The 20,000-nt window shown below is 45.3% G+C and overlaps 1 protein-coding gene across 1 annotated transcript in view; it reads right to left on the bottom strand.

The window, feature by feature from the left end:
• LOC115163913 (1-phosphatidylinositol 4,5-bisphosphate phosphodiesterase eta-1-like) overlaps positions 1-20,000 on the bottom strand; it is a 118,459-nt gene that overhangs the window by 42,442 nt on the left and 56,017 nt on the right. The window contains 4 exon segments of the mRNA XM_029716112.1: positions 10,241-10,411; positions 11,852-11,981; positions 13,037-13,280; positions 17,983-18,129. Of these exon segments, the coding sequence (XP_029571972.1) occupies positions 10,241-10,411; positions 11,852-11,981; positions 13,037-13,280; positions 17,983-18,129 (692 nt within the window).

Raw genomic sequence — 20,000 nt, 5'->3', positions numbered from 1 at the left:
TAATCATTCTGACATCAATGCAAATGTTATCGAAAATCTAATCAAACACTTCATTAGAGCGCAACATTTCTATAGACTATGCAATTGCACGAGAAAACAGAGTGATGGCCTCTACTAAAAAGGGGAGGGTCCCATTAGCTTTCTATAGGCTAGGCCTACTATGTTAATTTCTCATGTCACGGCTCCTCCTCAGCAGTGCAGGGGTGGTTCCTCCTGCAGGCAGAGGAGGGTCGTTAGTGATTGGAGCTGGTGTGATTGGAGCCACCTGGGCTCAGGGTATTTAACAAACTGCTCCACTAACCTCTCTGTCTCCTCGCTTCGCTTGCTCTCTCTCTCCCTGCTCCTCCAGGTATGATCCTGTTTTGTTTGTTCCTTTGTTGGTTTATTTAGTTTCCACTCAGTCATGTTCACACACACATATTCACGCATCCATCCACCTTACATACACCTTACATTATGACATTTCCACACCTCATTCCTTTTTCTTTGTGTAGAGTTAATAGTTTTGTTTTATAATAAAGAACTTTTTGAATTGGCCTATATCGGTTGTTGATGTCCTCTCATTTTTGCCACAGGCTATGAGCCAGCCTGTGAAAGTCAACTTTCCTAATATTAAGCAGATTGCTTATCTTTACAACAGGAGTATAGTGTAACTGACTGGCATGAAAATGAACCACGCGAAAAGAGTCCTCCATTTGCTATTTAAATGCATAGATGACATGTATTTTTTCCTGCTGCCCCTGTTTCGTAACAGGTGCATGATAATGGTTAATTCTAAATCAAAACACATTTAAAGTATATATTATTTCATATATGTAAAGACAAGATTTAATCAAGAATAGTCTGATGGGTGACAATATTAGCCTATCACTTGTGAATGATGTATTATCACTTGTGAATTATAACCAGCATAAGAAACAATGCCCTTTTCTAAAAAACTTTTTCTAATCATAGTCGCACAGCTCATGTAGCCTAACCCATACCCCTACATGCTTTGATAAGGTTTGTAACACAACTAAAGTATCCAAATAATATCTTAAAGTCGGTTCCTCTCCTTGTTCGGGCGGCGCTCTGCGTCACCGGTCTTCTAGCCATCATCGATCAGGGTCTGTTGGTTCCATCCCCCAGCACCACCGCTCCGATGCCCATGGAGCTGGGAGGTGCTGCGCTCAGGGAGACCGAAGGAGGTTCTGTCTGTGCACCATCTGTGGCCGCAGAGGTCACACTGCCGATCGGTTGGTTCCTCTGGGGGTCGAGGCAGCAGGCAGGGCACTCTGGCGTCACCCCAGGTGAGAAGGCACCATTCTCACCCAGAGCCCTCTGTTGCACACAAGTTTTTGTTAGTTACTTTTCCTAAATTTCCCCTGCATTCCCAGCATAAGGTGCTCGTCGATTCAGGCGCGGCTGAGAATTTTATTGACAGATCATTTGCCCACAGTTTAGGGATCACCATCATTCCTGTGGCTATGCCCTTCCCAGTTCACGCCTTAGATAGTCGACCATTAGGGTCAGGGTTGATTAGGGAGGCCACCGCTCCTCTGGGCATGGTGACGCAGGGGGGTCACACGGAGAAAATCTGTCTCTTTCTCATTGACTCTCCTGCGTTTCCCGTGGTGCTAGGCCTACCCTGGTTAGCTTGTCATGGCCCCACTGTTTAATGGCAACGGAGGGCTCTCACGGGGTGGTCGTGAGAGTGATCGGGGAGGTGTTTAGGGGTTTCCGTAGGTGCGCATTCCCCCCAAATATGCTAATTTTGCTCTCGCATTCTCCAAAAAGAAGGCGACTCAATTACCACCCCATCGACAGGGGGATTGTGCGATAAATCTCCTGGTAGACACCGCACTTCCCAGGAGTCACGTGTATCCTCTGTCACAGGCGGAGACGGAGGCTATGAAACATATGTCTCCGAATCCCTGCGTCAGGGGTACATTCGGTCCACCACTTCCCCCGCCTCATCGAGTTTCTTTTATGTGAAGAAGAAAGAGGGAGGTCTGCGCCCGTGTACTGACTATCGAGGCCTAAATCAGATAACTGTGAGGTACAGTTACCCGCTACCGGCGATTGAGTCAATGCACGGCGCGCGCTTCTTCACCAAACTTGATCTCAGGAGTGCTCACAACCTGGTGCGTATCCGGGAGGGAGACGAGTGGAAGATGGCGTTCAGTACGACCTCAGGCCACTATGAGTACCTCGTCATGCTGTACGGGTTGATGAATGCTCCATCAGTCTTCCAATCCTTTGTAGATGAGATTTTCAGGGACCTGCACGGGCAGGGTGTAGTGGTGTATATTGATGATATTCTGATATACTCCGCTACACGCGCCGAGCATGTGTCCCTGGTGCGCAAGGTGCTTGGACGACTGTTGGAGCATGACCTGTACGCCAAGGCTGAGAAATGCCTGTTCTTTCAACAGTCTGTCTCCTTCCTAGGGTACCACATTTCCACCTCAGGGGTGGAGATGGAGAGTGACCGCAACTCAGCCGTGCGTAATTGGCCGACTCCCACCACGGTAAAGAAGGTGCAGCGGTTTTTAGGGTTTGCCAATTACTACCTGAGGTTTATCCGGGGTTTTGGGCAGGTAGCGGCTCCCATTACCTCACTGCTGAAGGGGGGACCGGTACATTTGCAGTGGTCGGCTGAGGTGGACAGGGCTTTTGGTCACCTGAGGGCTCTGTTTAACTCGGCTCCCGTGCTGGCCCATCCGGATCCCTCTTTGGCGTTCATAGTGGAGGTGGACGCATCCGAGGCTGGGATAAGAGCCGTGCTCTCTCAGCACTCGGGTACGAAGCCCCGCCCTTGTGCCTTCTTCTCGAGGAAGCTCAACCCGGCGGAGCGAAACTATGATGTGGGGGACCAGGAGCTGTTGGCTGTCGTCAAGGCTTTGAAGGCGTGGAGACATTGGCTTGAGGGGGCTAAACACCCTTTCGTCATCTGGATTGACCACCGCAATCTGGAGTACATCCGGGCGGCAAGGAGACTGAACCCTTGCCAGGCAAGGTGGGCCATGTTTTTCACCAGTTTTGTTTTCACCCTTTCCTACAGACCAGGTTCCCAGAATGTGAAGGTAGACGCACTATCCCAGCTGTATGACACAGAGGAGTGGCCCGTGGATCCCACCCCCATACTCCCGGCCTCCTGCCTGGTGGCGCTCGTAGTGTGGGAGCTGGACACGGACATTGAGCAAGCGTTGCGTGCAGAGCCCGCTCCCCTCCAGTGTCCCGCTGGGCGTCTGTACGTTCTGTCTGCTGTCCGTGACCGGCTGATCTATTGGGCCCACATGTCACCCTCCTCTGGTCATCCAGGCATCGGTCAGATGGTGCCCTGTGTGAGTGGGAAGTAATGGTGGCCCACTATGGCTAAGGACGTGAGGGTTTATGTTTCCTCCTGCTCGGTGTGCGCCCAGTGTAAGGCTCCTAGGCACCTGCCCAGAGGTAAGCTACACCCCTTACCCGTTCCACAGCGGCCATGGTCACACCTGTCGATCAATTTCCTTACCGATCTCCCCTCACAGGGAAAAACCACGATTCTGATTGTTGTAGATAATTTCTCTAAGTCCTGCCGTCTCCTCCCGCTGCCCGGTCTGCCTACGCCCCTAAAGACTGCGGAGGCCTTGTTTACACACGTCTTCCGGCACTATGGGGTGCCTGAGGACATAGTGTCTGATCGGGGTCCCCAGTTCACTTCGAGGGTTTGGAGGGCGTTCATGGAACATCTGGGGGTCTCGATCAGCCTTACCTCGGGTTTTCACCCTGAAAGTAATGGGCAGGTGGAGAGAGTAAATCAGTATGTGGGTAGGTTTCTGAGGTCTTATTGCCAGGACCGGCCGGGGGAGTGGGCAGCGTTCGTGTCCTGGGCAGAGATGGCCCAGAACTCGCTCCGCCACTCCTCCACTAATCTCTCCCCCTTCCAGTGCATACTGGGGTATCAGCCGGTTCTGGCTCCTTGGCATAAGAGTCAGACTGAGGCTCCTGCAGTGGACAACTGGTTCCGGCGCATGGAGGAAACATGGGACGGCGTCCATGTTCACCTTCAGCGCGCCGTGCTGCGCCAGAAAGCCGGCGCAGACCGTCACCGCAGTAAGGCCCCGGTGTTCGCACCGGGGGACCCGGGTCTGGCTCTCGACCCGAAACCTGCCCTTCCGCCTGCCCTGCCGGAAGCTGGGTCCGCGGTTTGTGGGGCCATTTAAAGTCCTGAGGAGACTGAACGAGGTGAGTTACAGGTTACAGCTTCCCCCCGATTACCATATTAACCCCTCGTTCCATGTGTCTCTCCTCAGGCCGGTGGTGGCTGGCCCGCTCCAGGAGTCTGAGGTGCGGGAGGGGGCCCCGGCGTACTCCGTTCGATCCATACTGGATTCGAGGCGTCGGGCGAGGGGCCTTCAGTACCTCGTGGGCTGGGAGGCGTACGGTCCGGTGGAGGACGTGTTGGACCCTTCTATGCTGCGGGAGTTCCACCGTCTCCGTCCGGATCGCCCTGCACTTCGCCCTCTGGGTCATCCACGAGGCCTGTGTCGGCGCGCTGCTGGAGCCACACGTCAAGGGGGGGGTACTGTCACGACTTCCACCGAAGTCGGTTCCTCTCCTTGTTCGGGCGGCGCTCGGCGGTCGGCGTCACCAGTCTTCTAGCCATCATCGATCCACTTTTCATTTTTCATTTGTTTTGTCTTGTTTTCCTACACACCTGGTTCTCATTTCCCTCATTAAGTGTTGTGTATTTAACCCTCTGTTCCCCCCATGTCTTTGTGCGGTATTGTTTATTTGTAAGTGCACGTGTTGTTTGGTGCGCGGCGGGTTTTGTACCCAATTATGTTGTTATTTTTCATGCCGTGGGTTGTGCTATTAAACATCTCCGGCTATTACCAAGTTCTGCTCTCCTGCGTCTGACTTCCCTGCCACTGATTACACACCCCTTACAGGGTGTAGAGCCTAACTGGTATATATAAGCAGTGCGTGAGTTTCAGGTTTGGAGAAGATCATTTTCACCATAAAAATGCACCTTAATAAAAAATCATTACATGCATAATTGCATTTTTGGTCACTTTTGATAATGTTGTTTTCAGCTAATGGAACATTTGTGCTTATAGCCTACTACCATGTGTGCATTACTGAAATTATAATGTGATGAAAAAGCCTAATAGTTTATCAACATTTTAAGCTAAACGTTCTGATCTGTTGCATCAGACACATTGCTTAAAAACTTTTTTTTTTGATGCTAGTGGTTGTATTCATTTGAGATCTACTGCATCCCACAACTGTCCCAGACTATGTTTGTAATATTTATTTCTCGCACAGAATAGGTCAACTTTTGTACTATGGGGGATAGTAGATTGACATAGGCTAGTGCTTTTGCTGTTCATTAGGCTTACTCATCTTGTTGGCTGACGAAAAGTAAATGTGGACAGTTCTTCCAATATCTTCAATATGCACCTTGAAATTGGATAAGGACGTGCAAAGTTGCGTCCCCGATGTGTCTGTCTTCACTTGTAGCCTGTGAGAAAGACCCGATCATGTGATGAGAGCCATGTGTGTGAGAGGTGATTTGGAGCACTCAGCACTCAGGGAAAAGGGCACAACGGCCACTGGCCGCAAAAGGCATGGATTTTTTTAGGGTGCATTACGACAACACAAAGGGGATGCCTAGGCATTATCAAGTGCATTATCAAGTGCTTGTCAAATTGTGAATGAGTGACTGATGAAGTGTGTATAGCCTGCGCAAAAAACAAAGGAGAGCACATGCCTTTCAAGCAACTTTTTCCAAATCATCATTAGATCCTCATCAAGCAGACTTACAATGTATTAAAACCTGTTAGGGATAGGGGGCAGTATTTTCACGTTCGGATGAAAAGCGTGCCCAGAGTAAACTGCCCGCTACTCGGGCCCAGAGTCAAATATTTGCAAATTATTAGTAGATTTGGATAGAAAACACTCTGAAGTTTCTAAAACCGTTTAAATGATGTCTGTGAGTATAACAGAACTCATATTGCAGGCAAAAACCTGAGAAAAATCCAACCAGGAAGTGGGAAATTTGAGGGTTGTAGTTCTTTAATTGAATCCCTATCCAAACTACAGTGTCTGTGGGGTCATTTTGCACTTCCTAAGGCTTCCACTAGATGTCAACAGTCTTTAGAACCTTGTTTCATGCTTCTACTGTTACTGGGGAGAGAATAAGAGCTGTCTCAAGCCTGGGACCAGTGAGTTGTTTACTGCGCCCTCACGCAGGCGCGCCGCTCCTTCTTTTTCCTCTGTAATGAATACGCTATTGTCCGGTTGGAATATTATCGAATATTTATGTTAAAAAGACCCTAATGTCTTAGGGTCTTATTTTGAAATCTGACACAGCGGTTGCATTAAGGAGAAGTGTATCTATAATTCTTTCAATAACTGTTGTAAATTTTATCAACGTTTATGATGAGTACTTTTGTAAATTGATGTGCTCATTCACCGGAAGTTTGAGGCACGCCAATGTAAAATGGGGTTTATGGATATAAATATGAACTTTATGGAACAAAACATACATGTATTGTGTAACATTGAGTCCTGGGAGTGTCATCTGATGAAGATCATCAAAGGTTAGTGATTCATTTTAGCTGTATTTCTGGTTTTTGTGACGCCCCTCCTTGCTTGGAAAATGGCTGTGTGGTTTTTCTTGTTTCGGCGCTGTCCTAACAGAATCTAATGTTATGCTTTCGCCGTACAGCCTTTTTGAAATTGGACAATGTGGTTGGATTAACAAGAAGATTATCTTTAAAATGGTGTATAATAGTTGTATGTTTGAGAAATTTGAATTATGAGATTTTTGTTGTTTTGATTTTGCCGCCCTGCTATTTCACTGTTCGCTAGCGGAACTCCTGTCCATAACAGGTTTTAAACATCACAACATACAGCCCAACGTTTGTAGAACAACTGAAGTTACATTAATAACTCTAAATGAAGCATATAGGAGGACCTATTTCTTTGTTAACAGCTCAACACAAAGTAGCTGTATGTGTGTACTCCCTCAAATTGTTTGGAGAAAATATCCTTTCAATTTTATTAAGCTTTGTTCAGTTGTATTCTTCATACCATAAAATAAAGTCATGGAATTTTAAGCAAATCTTGTCTGCTAAATGAACTAGTGTAGCCCACAGCCATTTGGGTCAGGACCTAACATAAGGACAATTCAGAATATGCTTCTGACATAGACTACATTTTCTTCATATCATGCTTCTTTAGACCTGTCAAATATAAATAATGGAGTTATTGTGAAGGTCTAGGCTATATTACATGGATTTATTGTGAAGGTCTAGGCTATATCACATGGAGTTATTGTGAAGGTCTAGGAGTTATTGGACTTGTAGATGTAGACTGCATCAGTGGCTTGTAGATAATGTGTGGAAGCCAGGAGATGAAAAAAATGTGTTTATGTTAATTAACTGTTAATTACTGTGACACTGACAGTTATTTGCTTGACAATCACCAGCTAATGAAATCCCCAGCAGTCATGAAATGTTGTGACCCCCACAGCCCTACTCCCATCTCCACAGAGGAACTCTGGAGCTCTGTCAGAGTGACTATTGGGTTCTTGGTCACCTCCCTGACCATGACCCTTCTCTCCTGATTACTCATTTTGGCCAGGCGGCCAGCTCTAGGAAGAGTCTTGGTGGTTCCAAATTTCTTCCCTTTAAGAATGGTAGTGGCCACTGTGTTCTTGGGGACCTTCAATGCTGCAGAATATTTTGGTACCCTTCCCCAGATCTGTGCCTCGACACAATCCTGTCTCAGAGCTCTACGGACAATTCCTTTGACATCATGGCTTGGTTTTTGCTCTGGCATGCAATGTCAACTGTGGAATCTTATGTAGACAGGTGTCCAATCAATTGGATTTACCACAGGTGGACTCCAATCAAGTTGTAGAAACATCTCAAGGATGATCAATGGAAACAGGATGCACCTAAGCTCAATTTTGAGTCTCATAGCAAAGGGTCTGAATACTGATTTAAATAAGGTATTTTTTAATTGTATTTTTTACATTTGCAAAAATGTCTTAAAACCTGTTTTCGCTTTGTCATAATGGGGTATTGTGTGTAGAACGTAGAAAATGTTTTATTTAATCCATTTGAGAAGAAGGCTGTAACGTAACAAATTGTGGGAAAATGTAAGGGGTCTGAATACTTTCAGAGCGCACTGTAGAGAGGATGTTGCGCCAGAGACAACCCATATTAGGAGTGAAAGTAGATTGGGTGTGCATGCGCTTGTGTGTAATCATAGAATTACTTACAGTATATAATCCTTATTACAGTGTTTTACAATCGCTAGGACCCATTTCTCAATACTTAGGTCACTTTTTCAAAACCCTTCACACAGTGAACACAACAGCAGTCTATGTGGGCTAAACGGTGGATCATTTTTCATTGCTTTGGCACAAAATGCATTCAATGACTACATCTATCAAATTCCATGAATTATTTTCTCACTCAGACACAACCACCACCAAAACTCTATGTACCTACAGGCCAATTTGCACATGATTATATACTATTTTCAAAACTGTTAAACTTAAGTTCAAAACCTAACATAACACAAAATTGAATAAGTCAGCAATTTGCTACATTTCTATAGTAATACCGTATTGAAATATATTCCAAATCTAAAAAATGAAATACTATCAAAACAATTAGACCAACCACAGCTGATTCCCATTGTAGCTGAACACCTACCCAGGTGTTAGTCTTTCAATTACATTACCATCTATACAAAAGGGGCCATTTTAGGAATAAGGCTGTACTGTAATCTAAACATGGACCCAGCCATAGATATAGAAGTGGCTGAATTAATTTCCTCATGGAGGTGGAAGGTTTATGACTGCCCTCCACATGATCAAATGTCCCTACTGGATGCAATGAATACTGGATGCCTGGACATGTCTGCAGAAGATTGCCAGGGATGGACCAGGCATGCTAAAATATTCTTTCCTAGGTGTATTGCCCAAGATGACATAAGATGTGATGTGGATGAGAAACTGTGGCCAAATGCAGAAGACAGGGTTGACAAGCATTGCTACTGTATCTGTATCGGTAGATGGTGTATATACAAATTCTTGTATTTTTGGAATCACTCAATGCCCCAAAAAATGACATAAAACATATTGAAGCATATTGAAATCATGTCTGATTCATTCCTGTAACATGTACTGCAGTGAATTCTAACCAGTAGAGAGGTGTCATTCTTGTTTTGTAAAGACATTTTTCAAAAGAAAACATTGTGTAATGCTACCTGCTGTTAGTGTTTTTTAGGTCATTGTTTTATGAGTGACAACGTGTTCTTGTTGGGTGACAACCTTTGCTAGTGTTATGGAACAATGAGTTGATTTGAGACATGTATGAAGTGTTTTGGTAGTTTTAGTGCATTTTGGATGTGAAATTAACTGCTGTGCCAAGCTGAAAGTTGGTTAGGAGAACTGTGTGCAGAGTTTTGAAAACGTGACCTAAATATTGAGAAATGGGTCCTAGCGATTGTAAAACACTGTAATTCAAAAGGATCTCTGTGGACCTCATAAAGATTTGTAATTTAACTTTTACACTGTATTACCTTTTACTGTGGCATAAACACAACCAGTCAAGATGTTTTCATCTGATTGTCAATCACTTCAAAAGGGGTTCATTTACTAGGCTACCCGCTCACCTTCATCCACTGACAACATATCTCCAGCCTCCAAATCAAATCAAATTTATTTATATAGCCCTTCGTACAATCACTTCAAAAAGGGTTCCTTTACTAGGCTACCCGCTCACGTTCATCCACTGACAACATATCTCCAGCCTCCAAACAGTGGTGAATGTAACGAGACATCTGCTACACAAAACATCACAAAGTGTCATGACATTTGGCCAGAATTTATGCGTCCACCTCTGTCCGCACGCCTCTCAGTGTCGGCCACTCATCTCTGCCTTAGCAAAATGTCAGTGTTCTCGTCGAACCACATCACATTTCGGAGCGCAAGACTACACCACCTGTTAAAAGTCCATTCACTCGTGTGTCATGCCTCTGACATCATAATCTAAAGTGATGTAATAGCCTACAGTTTTCTTCACATTTTGTTGTAATTACTGTGATTGGCTCATGTTTTACCGGTACGGAGTACCCATACTATTTCTTTTGCCGGGACGCAGTACTAGACAGTAGTGGCCTTACCTTCAACACTGACTCTACTACAGATCACTAAAGCTACATCATCTAGTTTTGTCTTTCTGTGAACCCTGACCTTCTGTTCGTTGAGCAGGAAGTTGGCCAGCTCGTCAGCAGTCAGGTGGTCCTTCCTGTCGCTGTATCCCATGAGCAGCAGATACAGGTCCCGCCGCAGTGACATCATCTTATAAAACACACTGAACTCCTCAAATGTCAACGTGCCCTGTTGGTCATCCGAGTCCGCTTCCTGTGGGAAAGGGAAATTACATCACCATTGGAGAGTGGTCAAGTCAAGTCAAGTGATACAATTCCAATTCGGCCCTCTGTTCTAAACTGTGCCTTTACACCTCTTTCGTCTGTAACCATCTGGTATATTCACACACAGCCATGGTGCCTCAACATGGACCAAACAACTCCAATAACCATCTGGTATATTCACACACAGCCATGGTGCCTCAACATGGACCAAACAACTCCAATAACCATCTGGTATATTAACACACAGCCATGGTGCCTCAACATGGACCAAACAACTCCAATAACTATCTGGTATATTCACACACAGCCATGGTGCCTCAACATGGACCAAACAACTCCAATAACCATCTGGTATATTAACACACAGCCATGGTGCCTCAACATGGACCAAACAACTCCAATAACCATCTGGTATATTCACACACAGCCATGGTGCCTCAACATGGACCAAACAACTCCAATAACCATCTGGTATATTAACACACAGCCATGGTGCCTCAACATGGACCAAACAACTCCAATAACCATCTGGTATATTCACACACAGCCATGGTGCCTCAACATGGACCAAACAACTCCAATAACCATCTGGTATATTAACACACAGCCATGGTGCCTCAACATGGACCAAACAACTCCAATAACCATCTGGTATATTAACACACAGACATGGTGCCTCAACATGGACCAAACAACTCCAATAACCATCTGGTATATTCACACACAGCCATGGTGCCTCAACATGGACCAAACAACTCCAATAACCATCTGGTATATTAACACACAGCCATGGTGCCTCAACATGGACCAAACAACTCCAATAACCATCTGGTATATTAACACACAGCCATGGTGCCTCAACATGGACCAAACAACTCCAAGGACATTGTCATGTGAGGACAGAAAAGGCAACTGCGTTCTGACATTGTCCTTGTTCGGTTTATACAACAATTCACTCCTGGCGGTGCCCTAAAAATAGTCTATATAAAATAGTGGACTATAAACCAACTAACTGCATTATCTGACCCTCATGCTCAGCACTCGCAGGCATGCCTGTCATTTAAATCACATAAGCTACATCCTAAATGGCAACCTATTCCCTACATAGCGCACTAGTTTTGACCATTATAAACCCGTGAGAGAAAACATTAGCTAAAGCTTTGGATCTTGGTTTGAAGGTGCTATTTGCTTCCAGGTAGCAGCAGGAGTACTAAGTACTACTGTCACAGTTGTCACTATCTGGCTAGAGAAGACAGAAGACTGATGTTCTCTAAGTCTAACCACTAAACCTTACCTTAGCCTTATCCTGGATGTACATAAACACCTCCTAACTGCTCATTAATTGTCAGGTGAGGTTTAGTGGTTGTCTTTTCTAGCCAGATAGTGTAGTGACAGATGACAGGTATTTCACCCCTGACCTGTGACTGACCTGGAACATGTGTTTGACCTTCCTGCGGGGAAGGTTGACGTTCATCTTGTGCAGTAGCTGGTAGATCTCCTCCATGTTCAACAGACCATCCCCGTTCTTATCAGCCTCCTCAAACGTCTGCTTCATCCATCTACACACACACAGGTTAAGGACACAGCCATGGGATGATGATGATGATGATGTGTGTGTGTGTGTGTGTGTGTGGGGGGGGGGGTAGGAGGGTAGGAAGGGTAGGAGGGTGGAGGGCTTTTCAAAAACACAGCACCATATTTTGTCAGTCGTCAAATCCAGTCAGACCAGAACAACGCTCCAAGGCACACACACACACACACACACACACACACACACACACACACACACACACACACTGCATTCACACACACACACACACACTGCATTCATTCATCAGAAACACAAACAAACACACACACACACTGCATTCAGCAGAAACACAAACACACACACACACACACACACACACACACACACACACACACACACACACACACACACACACACACACACACTGCATTCAGCAGACACAGGAAAAAATGAAAAGAGGGAGAGCACTTTCTTTTTGGGAAGAACGGAAACAGAGGAACAAAGAAGATGTCAAAGTAGATGTCAAAGCAGAGGAACAAAGAAGATGTCAAAGAAGAGGAACAAAGAAGATGTCAAAGAAGATGTCAAAGCAGAGGAACAAAGAAGATCTCAAAGAAGAGGAACAAAGAAGATGTCAAAGAAGAGGAACAAAGAAGATGTCAAAGAAGAGGAACAAAGAAGATGTCAAAGAAGAGGCACAAAGAAGATGTCAAAGAAGATGTCAAAGCAGAGGAACAAAGAAGATGTCAAAGAAGAGGAACAAAGATGTCAAAGAAGAGAAACAAAGAAGATGTCAAAGAAGAGGAACAAAGAAGATGTCAAAGAAGATGTCAAAGAAGAGAAACAAAGAAGATGTCAAAGAAGAGGAACAAAGAAGATGTCAAAGAAGATGTCAAAGAAGAGGAACAAAGAAGATGTCAAAGAAGATGAACAAAGAAGATGTCAAAGAAGAGCATAAAAGTGTGTCAGCCACTCAACTGATTGAACAATACTGGTTAGGGGTAAGGTAGGGACAGCAGGGTATGCGGTGTAATAAGGATATGTGTGTTTGTGTGCATGAGCGTGTTAGTCTTAAAAGGATATTGGTCGTGTGTGCGTTGTCGTTTGGCCAGTGAGTCCTCGTCACTGATGCCAGCCATCAGGTATCGTAGTCCTGTCACCCAGGTCCGAGCCTCCTCAGGGTTAGAGGTCACCAGGTCTAGGGACTCCATGTGGTTGCCATGATAAACGGTGAAACAGCAGGCTGGGTCGAAACTGTTCTCCGCATGGCGGTGGAAGATGTCTGACTGACGGCCCTCCGTCACCTTGTACAGCGAATCAATAGTGACTGTAAGAGAAAGAGGGCGGGACAAGAAGAGAGAGAGAGAACCATTTCGAGTTAGGAGACAGAGCAAGAATCGGAATATTCCATAGCACTGAGATATCTTGGGAATACATTAAGTAGCTCTCCTTTGTGATCAAAATGGATGAAAACGAACAAAAGTCTGTTAGGAGACAAAAAAGTAAAGCTTTTGATAATTGCTAGGGTTGATGATAGTTTCCTCCCTTCTTAAATATTGAATGAAGACCTCAATGAGGAGAAGTTAGAGATAAACACGTAACCAGACAGACACTGCAGGCCAATTAACTGACTGGCATACCCTGAAGTCACAGCAGCACTACTGTAGTCAACAACATGGCTTCTGTTTGACTCTGATACTCAGCCAGGACACACCCTCTAGACAATATCAGGACACACAGGGAGGGAGGGAGGGAGGGAGGGAGGGAGGGAAGGGGAGAGAGAGAGAAAGAGAGAGAGAGAGAGAGAGAAAGAGAGAGAGGAACACAACATTTGACACACCAATTAGGATCTGGCAAAAAATACTTCAATCAGTTATATAACCCATTGCCCTTTATGGTTGTAAGGTCTGAGGTCCCCTCACCAACAAGTAATTCACAAAATGGGACAAACACCAAATTGACTCCGCATGCAGAATTCTGCTAAAGTATATTCCGTGTACAACGTGAAAGACCAAATAATGCATGCAGAGCAGAATTAGGCCGATACACGCTAATTATCAAAATCCAGAAAAGAGCCGTTAAATTCTACAACCACCTAAAAGGACGTGATTCCCAAACCTTCCATAACAAAGCCATCACCTAGAGAGAGATGAACCTGGAGAAGAGTCCCCTAAGCAAGCTGGTCCTGGGGCTCTGTTCACAAACACAAACAGACCCCACAGAGCCCCAGGACAGCAACACAATTAGACCCAACCAAATCATGAGAAAACAAAAATATAACTATTTGACACACTGGAAAGAATTAACAAAAAAACATTAGAATGCTCTCTGGCCGTAAACAGAGAGGACACAGTGGCAGAATACCTGACCACTGTGACTGACCCAAACTTAAGGAAAGCTTTGACTATGTACAGACTCAGTGAGCATAGCCTTTCTATTCAGAAAGGCCGCCGTAGGCATACCTGGCTCTCAAGTGAAGACAGGCTATGTGAACACTGCCCATAAAATGAGGTGGAAACCGAGCTGCACTTCCTAACCTCCTGCCAAATGTATGACCGTATTAGAGACACATATTTCCCTCAGATGACACAGATCCACAAATAATTTGAAAACAAATCAAACATTGATAAACTCCTATATCTGTTAGTTGAAATACTACCAGTGTAGCTAGTTGCCATGGGAAAAGGGCAGCCAGTGGAGCACTGTTATAACATTCTAAATACCACCAATATCTATCTTTATTTATCTTCCCTTTCATACTTCAACTATTTGTACATTGCTACAACACTGTACATAGTCAATAAAATAACATTTGAAATGAATTTATTCTTTTTAAAACTTTTGTGTAATGTTTACAGTTCATTTCTGATTATTTATTTCCTTTGTTTATTTCCCTTTTGTTTATTATCTATTTCACTTGCTTTGGCAATGTAAACATATGTTTCACATGACAATAAAGCCCATAAATTGAATTGAAATTGAGAGATTGAGGGAATGAGGGAGGGAGAGAGAGACACACACAGACAGAGAGGGAGAGTTATACTCCAATCCTGGTACAGGACAGAACCAGGCAGAGAGGGAGAGTTATACTCCAGTCCTGGGACAGAACAGAACCAGACAGAGAAGGAGAGTTATACTCCAGTCCTGGGACAGAACAGAACCAGACAGAGAGGGAGAGTTATACTCCAGTCCTGGGACAGAACAGAACCAGACAGAGAGGGAGAGTTTTACTCCAGTCCTGGGACAGAACAGAACCAGACAGAGAGGGAGAGTTATACTCCAGTCCTGGGACAGAACAGAACCAGACAGAGAGGGAGAGTTATACTCCAGTCCTGGGACAGAACAGAACCAGACAGAGAGGGAGAGTTATACTCCAGTCCTGGGACAGAACAGAACCAGACAGAGAGGGAGAGTTATACTCCAGTCCTGGGACAGAACAGAACCAGACAGAGAGGGAGAGTTATACTCCAGTCCTGGGACAGAACAGAACCAGGCAGAGAGGGAGAGTTATACTCCAGTCCTGGGACAGAACAGACCCAGGCAGAGAGGGAGAGTTATACTCCAGTCCTGGGACAGAACAGAACCAGACAGAGAGGGAGAATTATACTCCAGTCCTGGGACAGAACAGAACCAGACAGAGAGGGAGAGTTATACTCCAGTCCTGGGACAGAACAGAACCAGACAGAGAGGGAGAGTTATACTCCAGTCCTGGGACAGAACAGAACCAGACAGAGAGGGAGAGTTATACTCCAGTCCTGGGACAGAACAGAACCAGACAGAGAGGGAGAGTTATACTCCAGTCCTGGGATAGAACAGAACCAGACAGAGAGGGAGAGTTATACTCCAGTCCTGGGACAGAACAGAACCAGACAGAGAGGAGAGTTATACTCCAGTCCTGGGACAGAACAGAACCAGACAGAGAGGGAGAGTTATACTCCAGTCCTGGGACAGAACAGAACCAGACAGAGAGGGAGAGTTATACTCAGTCCTGGGACAGAACAGAACCAGGCAGAGAGGGAGAGTTATACTCCAGTCCTGGGACAGAACAGAACCAGACAGCTACACTGCAATCTATAACTGTAACTAACCCCAACGTGAGACCAAAAACACACACACAAGCTTAAATAGCTTGGAGAAAAGATGAACAACACATGATTTCACATTTCAACATGGTTAAAAGATTGTAGAAAGTTACATAAAGCATAGCCTAAGAATGTTAACCCAGCATCCCTAGCCGCGTCTTCAGAGTATGCGCAGACCAGCTGGCTGGAGTGTTTATGGACATACTCAATCAATCCCTATCCCAGTCTGCTGTCCCCACATGCTTCAAGAGGGCCACCATTGTGCCTGTTCCCAAGAAAGATAAGGTAGCTGAACTAAATGACTATCGCCCCGTAGCACTCACTTCTGTCATCATGAAGTGCTTTGAGAGACTAGTCAAGGATCATACCAGCCCCACCCTACTTGTCACCCTAGACACACTCAAATTTGTTTACCGCCCTAACAGGTCCACAGACGATACAATCGCCATCAGACTGCACACTGCCCTATCACAACTGGACAAGAGGAATACCTATGTAAGACTACAGCTCAGCATTCAACACCATAGTAGCCTCCAAACTCATCATTAAACTTGAGACTCTGGGACCCCCCCCCCCCCCCCGTGAAACTGGGTCCTGGACTTTCTGATGGGCCGCCCACAGGTGGTGAAGGTAGGAAACAATATCTCCACCCAACTGATCCTCAACACTGGTGCCCCACAATTGTGCGTTCTCAGCCCTCTCCTGTACTCCTTTTTCACCCATGACTGCGTGGCCATGCACGCCTCCAACTCAATCATCAAGTTTGCAGATGACACAACAGTGGTAGGCCTGATTACCAACAATGACGAAACAGCCTACAGAGAGGAGGTGAGGGCCCTCGGAGTCTGGTGTCTGGAAAAAAACCTCTCACTCAACGTCAACAAAACAAAGGAGATGATCGTGGACTCCAAGAAACAGCAGAGGGAGCAGCCACCTATCCACATCAAAGGGGCAGCAGTACAGTAGGTGGAAAGTTTAAGTTCCTCTGCGTACACATCTCGGACAAACTGAAATGGTCCACCCACACAGACAGTGTGGTGAAGAAGGCGCAGCAGTGCCTCTTCAACCTCAGGAGGCTGAGGAAATGTGGCTTGTCACCTAAAACCCTCACAAACTTCTACAGATGCACAATCGAGAGCATCCTGTCGGGCCGTATCCCTGCATGGTACGGCAACTGCTCCGCCCACAACCGTAAGGCTCTCCAGAGGGTCTGCACAACGCATCACCGGGGGCAAACTACCTGCCCTCCAGGACACCTACAGCACCCGATGTCACAGGAAGGTCAAAAAGATCATCAAGGACAACAACCACTCGAGCCACTGCCTGTTCACCCCGCTATCACCCAGAAGGCGAGGTCAGTACAGGTGCATCAAAGCTGGGACAGAGAGACTGAAAAACAGCTTCTATCTCAAGGCCATCAGACTGTTAACAGCCATCACTAACATAGAGAGGCTGATGCCAACATACAGACTAAAATCACTGGCCACTTTAATAAATGGATTTAACAATGGTTTCTATAGTCACATTAAATAATACCACTTTAATAATGTTTACATATCCTACATTACTCTCTCATATGTATATACTGTATTTTATACCATCTATTGCATCTTGCCTATGTCGCACGGCCATCGCTCATCCATATATTTTATGTACATATTCTTATTCCATCCCCTTACAATGTGTGTATTAGGAAGTCGTTGTGAATTTGTTAGATTACTTGTTAGATATTACTACACAGTCAGGAACTAGAAGCACAAGCATTTCGCTACACTCACACTAACATCTGCTAACCATGTGTATGTGACAAATAAAATGTGGTTTGATTTGATTTGAATTGTCTGTATTGCTCCGATGTTGCCTAATTGTTGTGTCTCTGTTATGGGTAGAGATAGCGGTTATGGGTGAGAGATGGCGTGTAGGATGCAGTAAAGTGTGTGTACTCACTCTTGGCCTTCTCGCTCTTGCGTGAGGGTCTCCATCGGATACAGGAGCGATGTTCGTCCAGGTAGAACAGTCTCACCAGCCCCTTGGAACCAGCCTTCAACTTCACCATCTGGGTCCCCGACTGCATGGCACTCATACATCGCTCCACTGCAGAGAGACAGAGACACAAACACACACATCAATAGCACACCATGACAACAACAAAAAACTGAAGAGTCATTAAACCTGCTAAAAGATTCTGATCTGGGATGATCTGGGATGATCTGGGCGAGAATCAGGATGGGAAACAGAGATGAGGCTGACAAAACAAAGGTGTAGTTCACCTAGTTCCTCACAATCAGGTCTAGTTCACCTAGTTCCTCACAATCAGGTCTAGTTCACCTAGTTCCTCACAATCAGGTCTAGTTCACCTAGTTCCTCACAATCAGGTCTAGTTCACCTAGTTCCTCACAACCAGAGCTAGTTCACCTAGTTCCTCACAACAAGGTCTAGTTCACCTAGCTCCTCACAATCAGGTCTAGTTCACCTAGTTCCTCACAACCAGAGCTAGTTCACCTAGTTCCTCACAATCAGGTCTAGTTCACCTAGTTCCTCACAACCAGAGCTAGTTCACCTAGTTCCTCACAACCAGAGCTAGTTCACCTAGTTCCTCACAATCAGGTCTAGTTCACCTAGTTCCTCACAATCAGGTCTAGTTCACCTAGCTCCTCACAATCAGGTCTAGTTCACCTAGCTCCTCACAATCAGGTCTAGTTCACCTAGTTCCTCACAACCAGAGCTAGTTCACCTAGTTCCTCACAACCAGAGCTAGTTCACCTAGTTCCTCACAATCAGGTCTAGTTCACCTAGTTCCTCACAACCAGAGCTAGTTCACCTAGTTCCTCACAACAAGGTCTAGTTCACCTAGTTCCTCACAATCAGGTCTAGTTCACCTAGTTCCTCACAACCAGGTCAGAGAGAGATATATATATATATATATATATATATATATATAGAGAGAGAGAGAGAGAGAGAGAGAGAGAGAGAGAGAGAGAGAGAGAGAAAGAAAGAAAGAAAGAAAGAAAGAAAGAAAGAAAGAAAGAAAGAAAGAAAGAAAGAAAGAAAGAAAGAAAGAAAGAAAGAAAGAAAGAAAGAAAGAAAGAAAGAGAGAAAGAAAGAGAGAATCACTGGGGATCAACACAGAGATCTGATGCAACATTACTGTATTTTTTTGTAATCCACAACATCACTGTCTTCTTAAGTAATACACACACATATGAACTCAGCATGATCAGACATCGATAGGGATCAGACACACACACACACACACACACACACACACACCCACACAGTCACACACAGCCTTATCCCAGCGTGATCTGACATGGCTAGATACCAAAGGAGTCAACTCCAAGTCAACTAGGAGTATTAAAATTGGAGAAGGTTTTGAGTTGGTTGAGACAGTATAAAAAGGAGTGAGCCATTAAAAACTCATATGGCTGGTTAATTGTCCTCTACGACCTACTGCAGTGCTCTGACAGCATTCCTATTCACATGGCAAAAAACACTCAGAGAGAGAAACACACATACACTCACGAACACACACACAAACACACACACACACACACACACACACACACACACACACACACACACGCACACATACAAAGCATGGGTGAGCTCAGGTGCTCAGCTACGTAGACATAGAGCGTGGAATGTGTTTGAACAACCTGGAGCATTATCCTTTCACAAACACACACACACAGACGCACACACACGTGCAGACACACACACACAAATCATGCACCTGAAATTAACCATTAATTTGTGATTGATTCCCCTTTAGAGAAGTTAGACCAGGAAACACATTACACACCCAGTTGTATATCAAAGACAGTCCACTGAAGTCCACGCTCCTGGTCCTGGTCTAGTGTGGTAGAGACAGCCCACTGTAGTCCACGCTCCTGGTCCTGATCTAGTGTGGTAGAGACAGTCCACTGTAGTCCACGCTCCTGGTCCTGATCTAGTGTGGTAGAGAC

The sequence above is a fragment of the Salmo trutta genome, chromosome 26 (assembly GCF_901001165.1).
Source record: "Salmo trutta chromosome 26, fSalTru1.1, whole genome shotgun sequence".
Lineage (NCBI taxonomy): Eukaryota > Metazoa > Chordata > Actinopteri > Salmoniformes > Salmonidae > Salmo > Salmo trutta.
The sequence above is the reverse complement of the archived record's forward strand: the minus strand, read 5'-3'. Positions and strand labels throughout refer to the sequence as shown.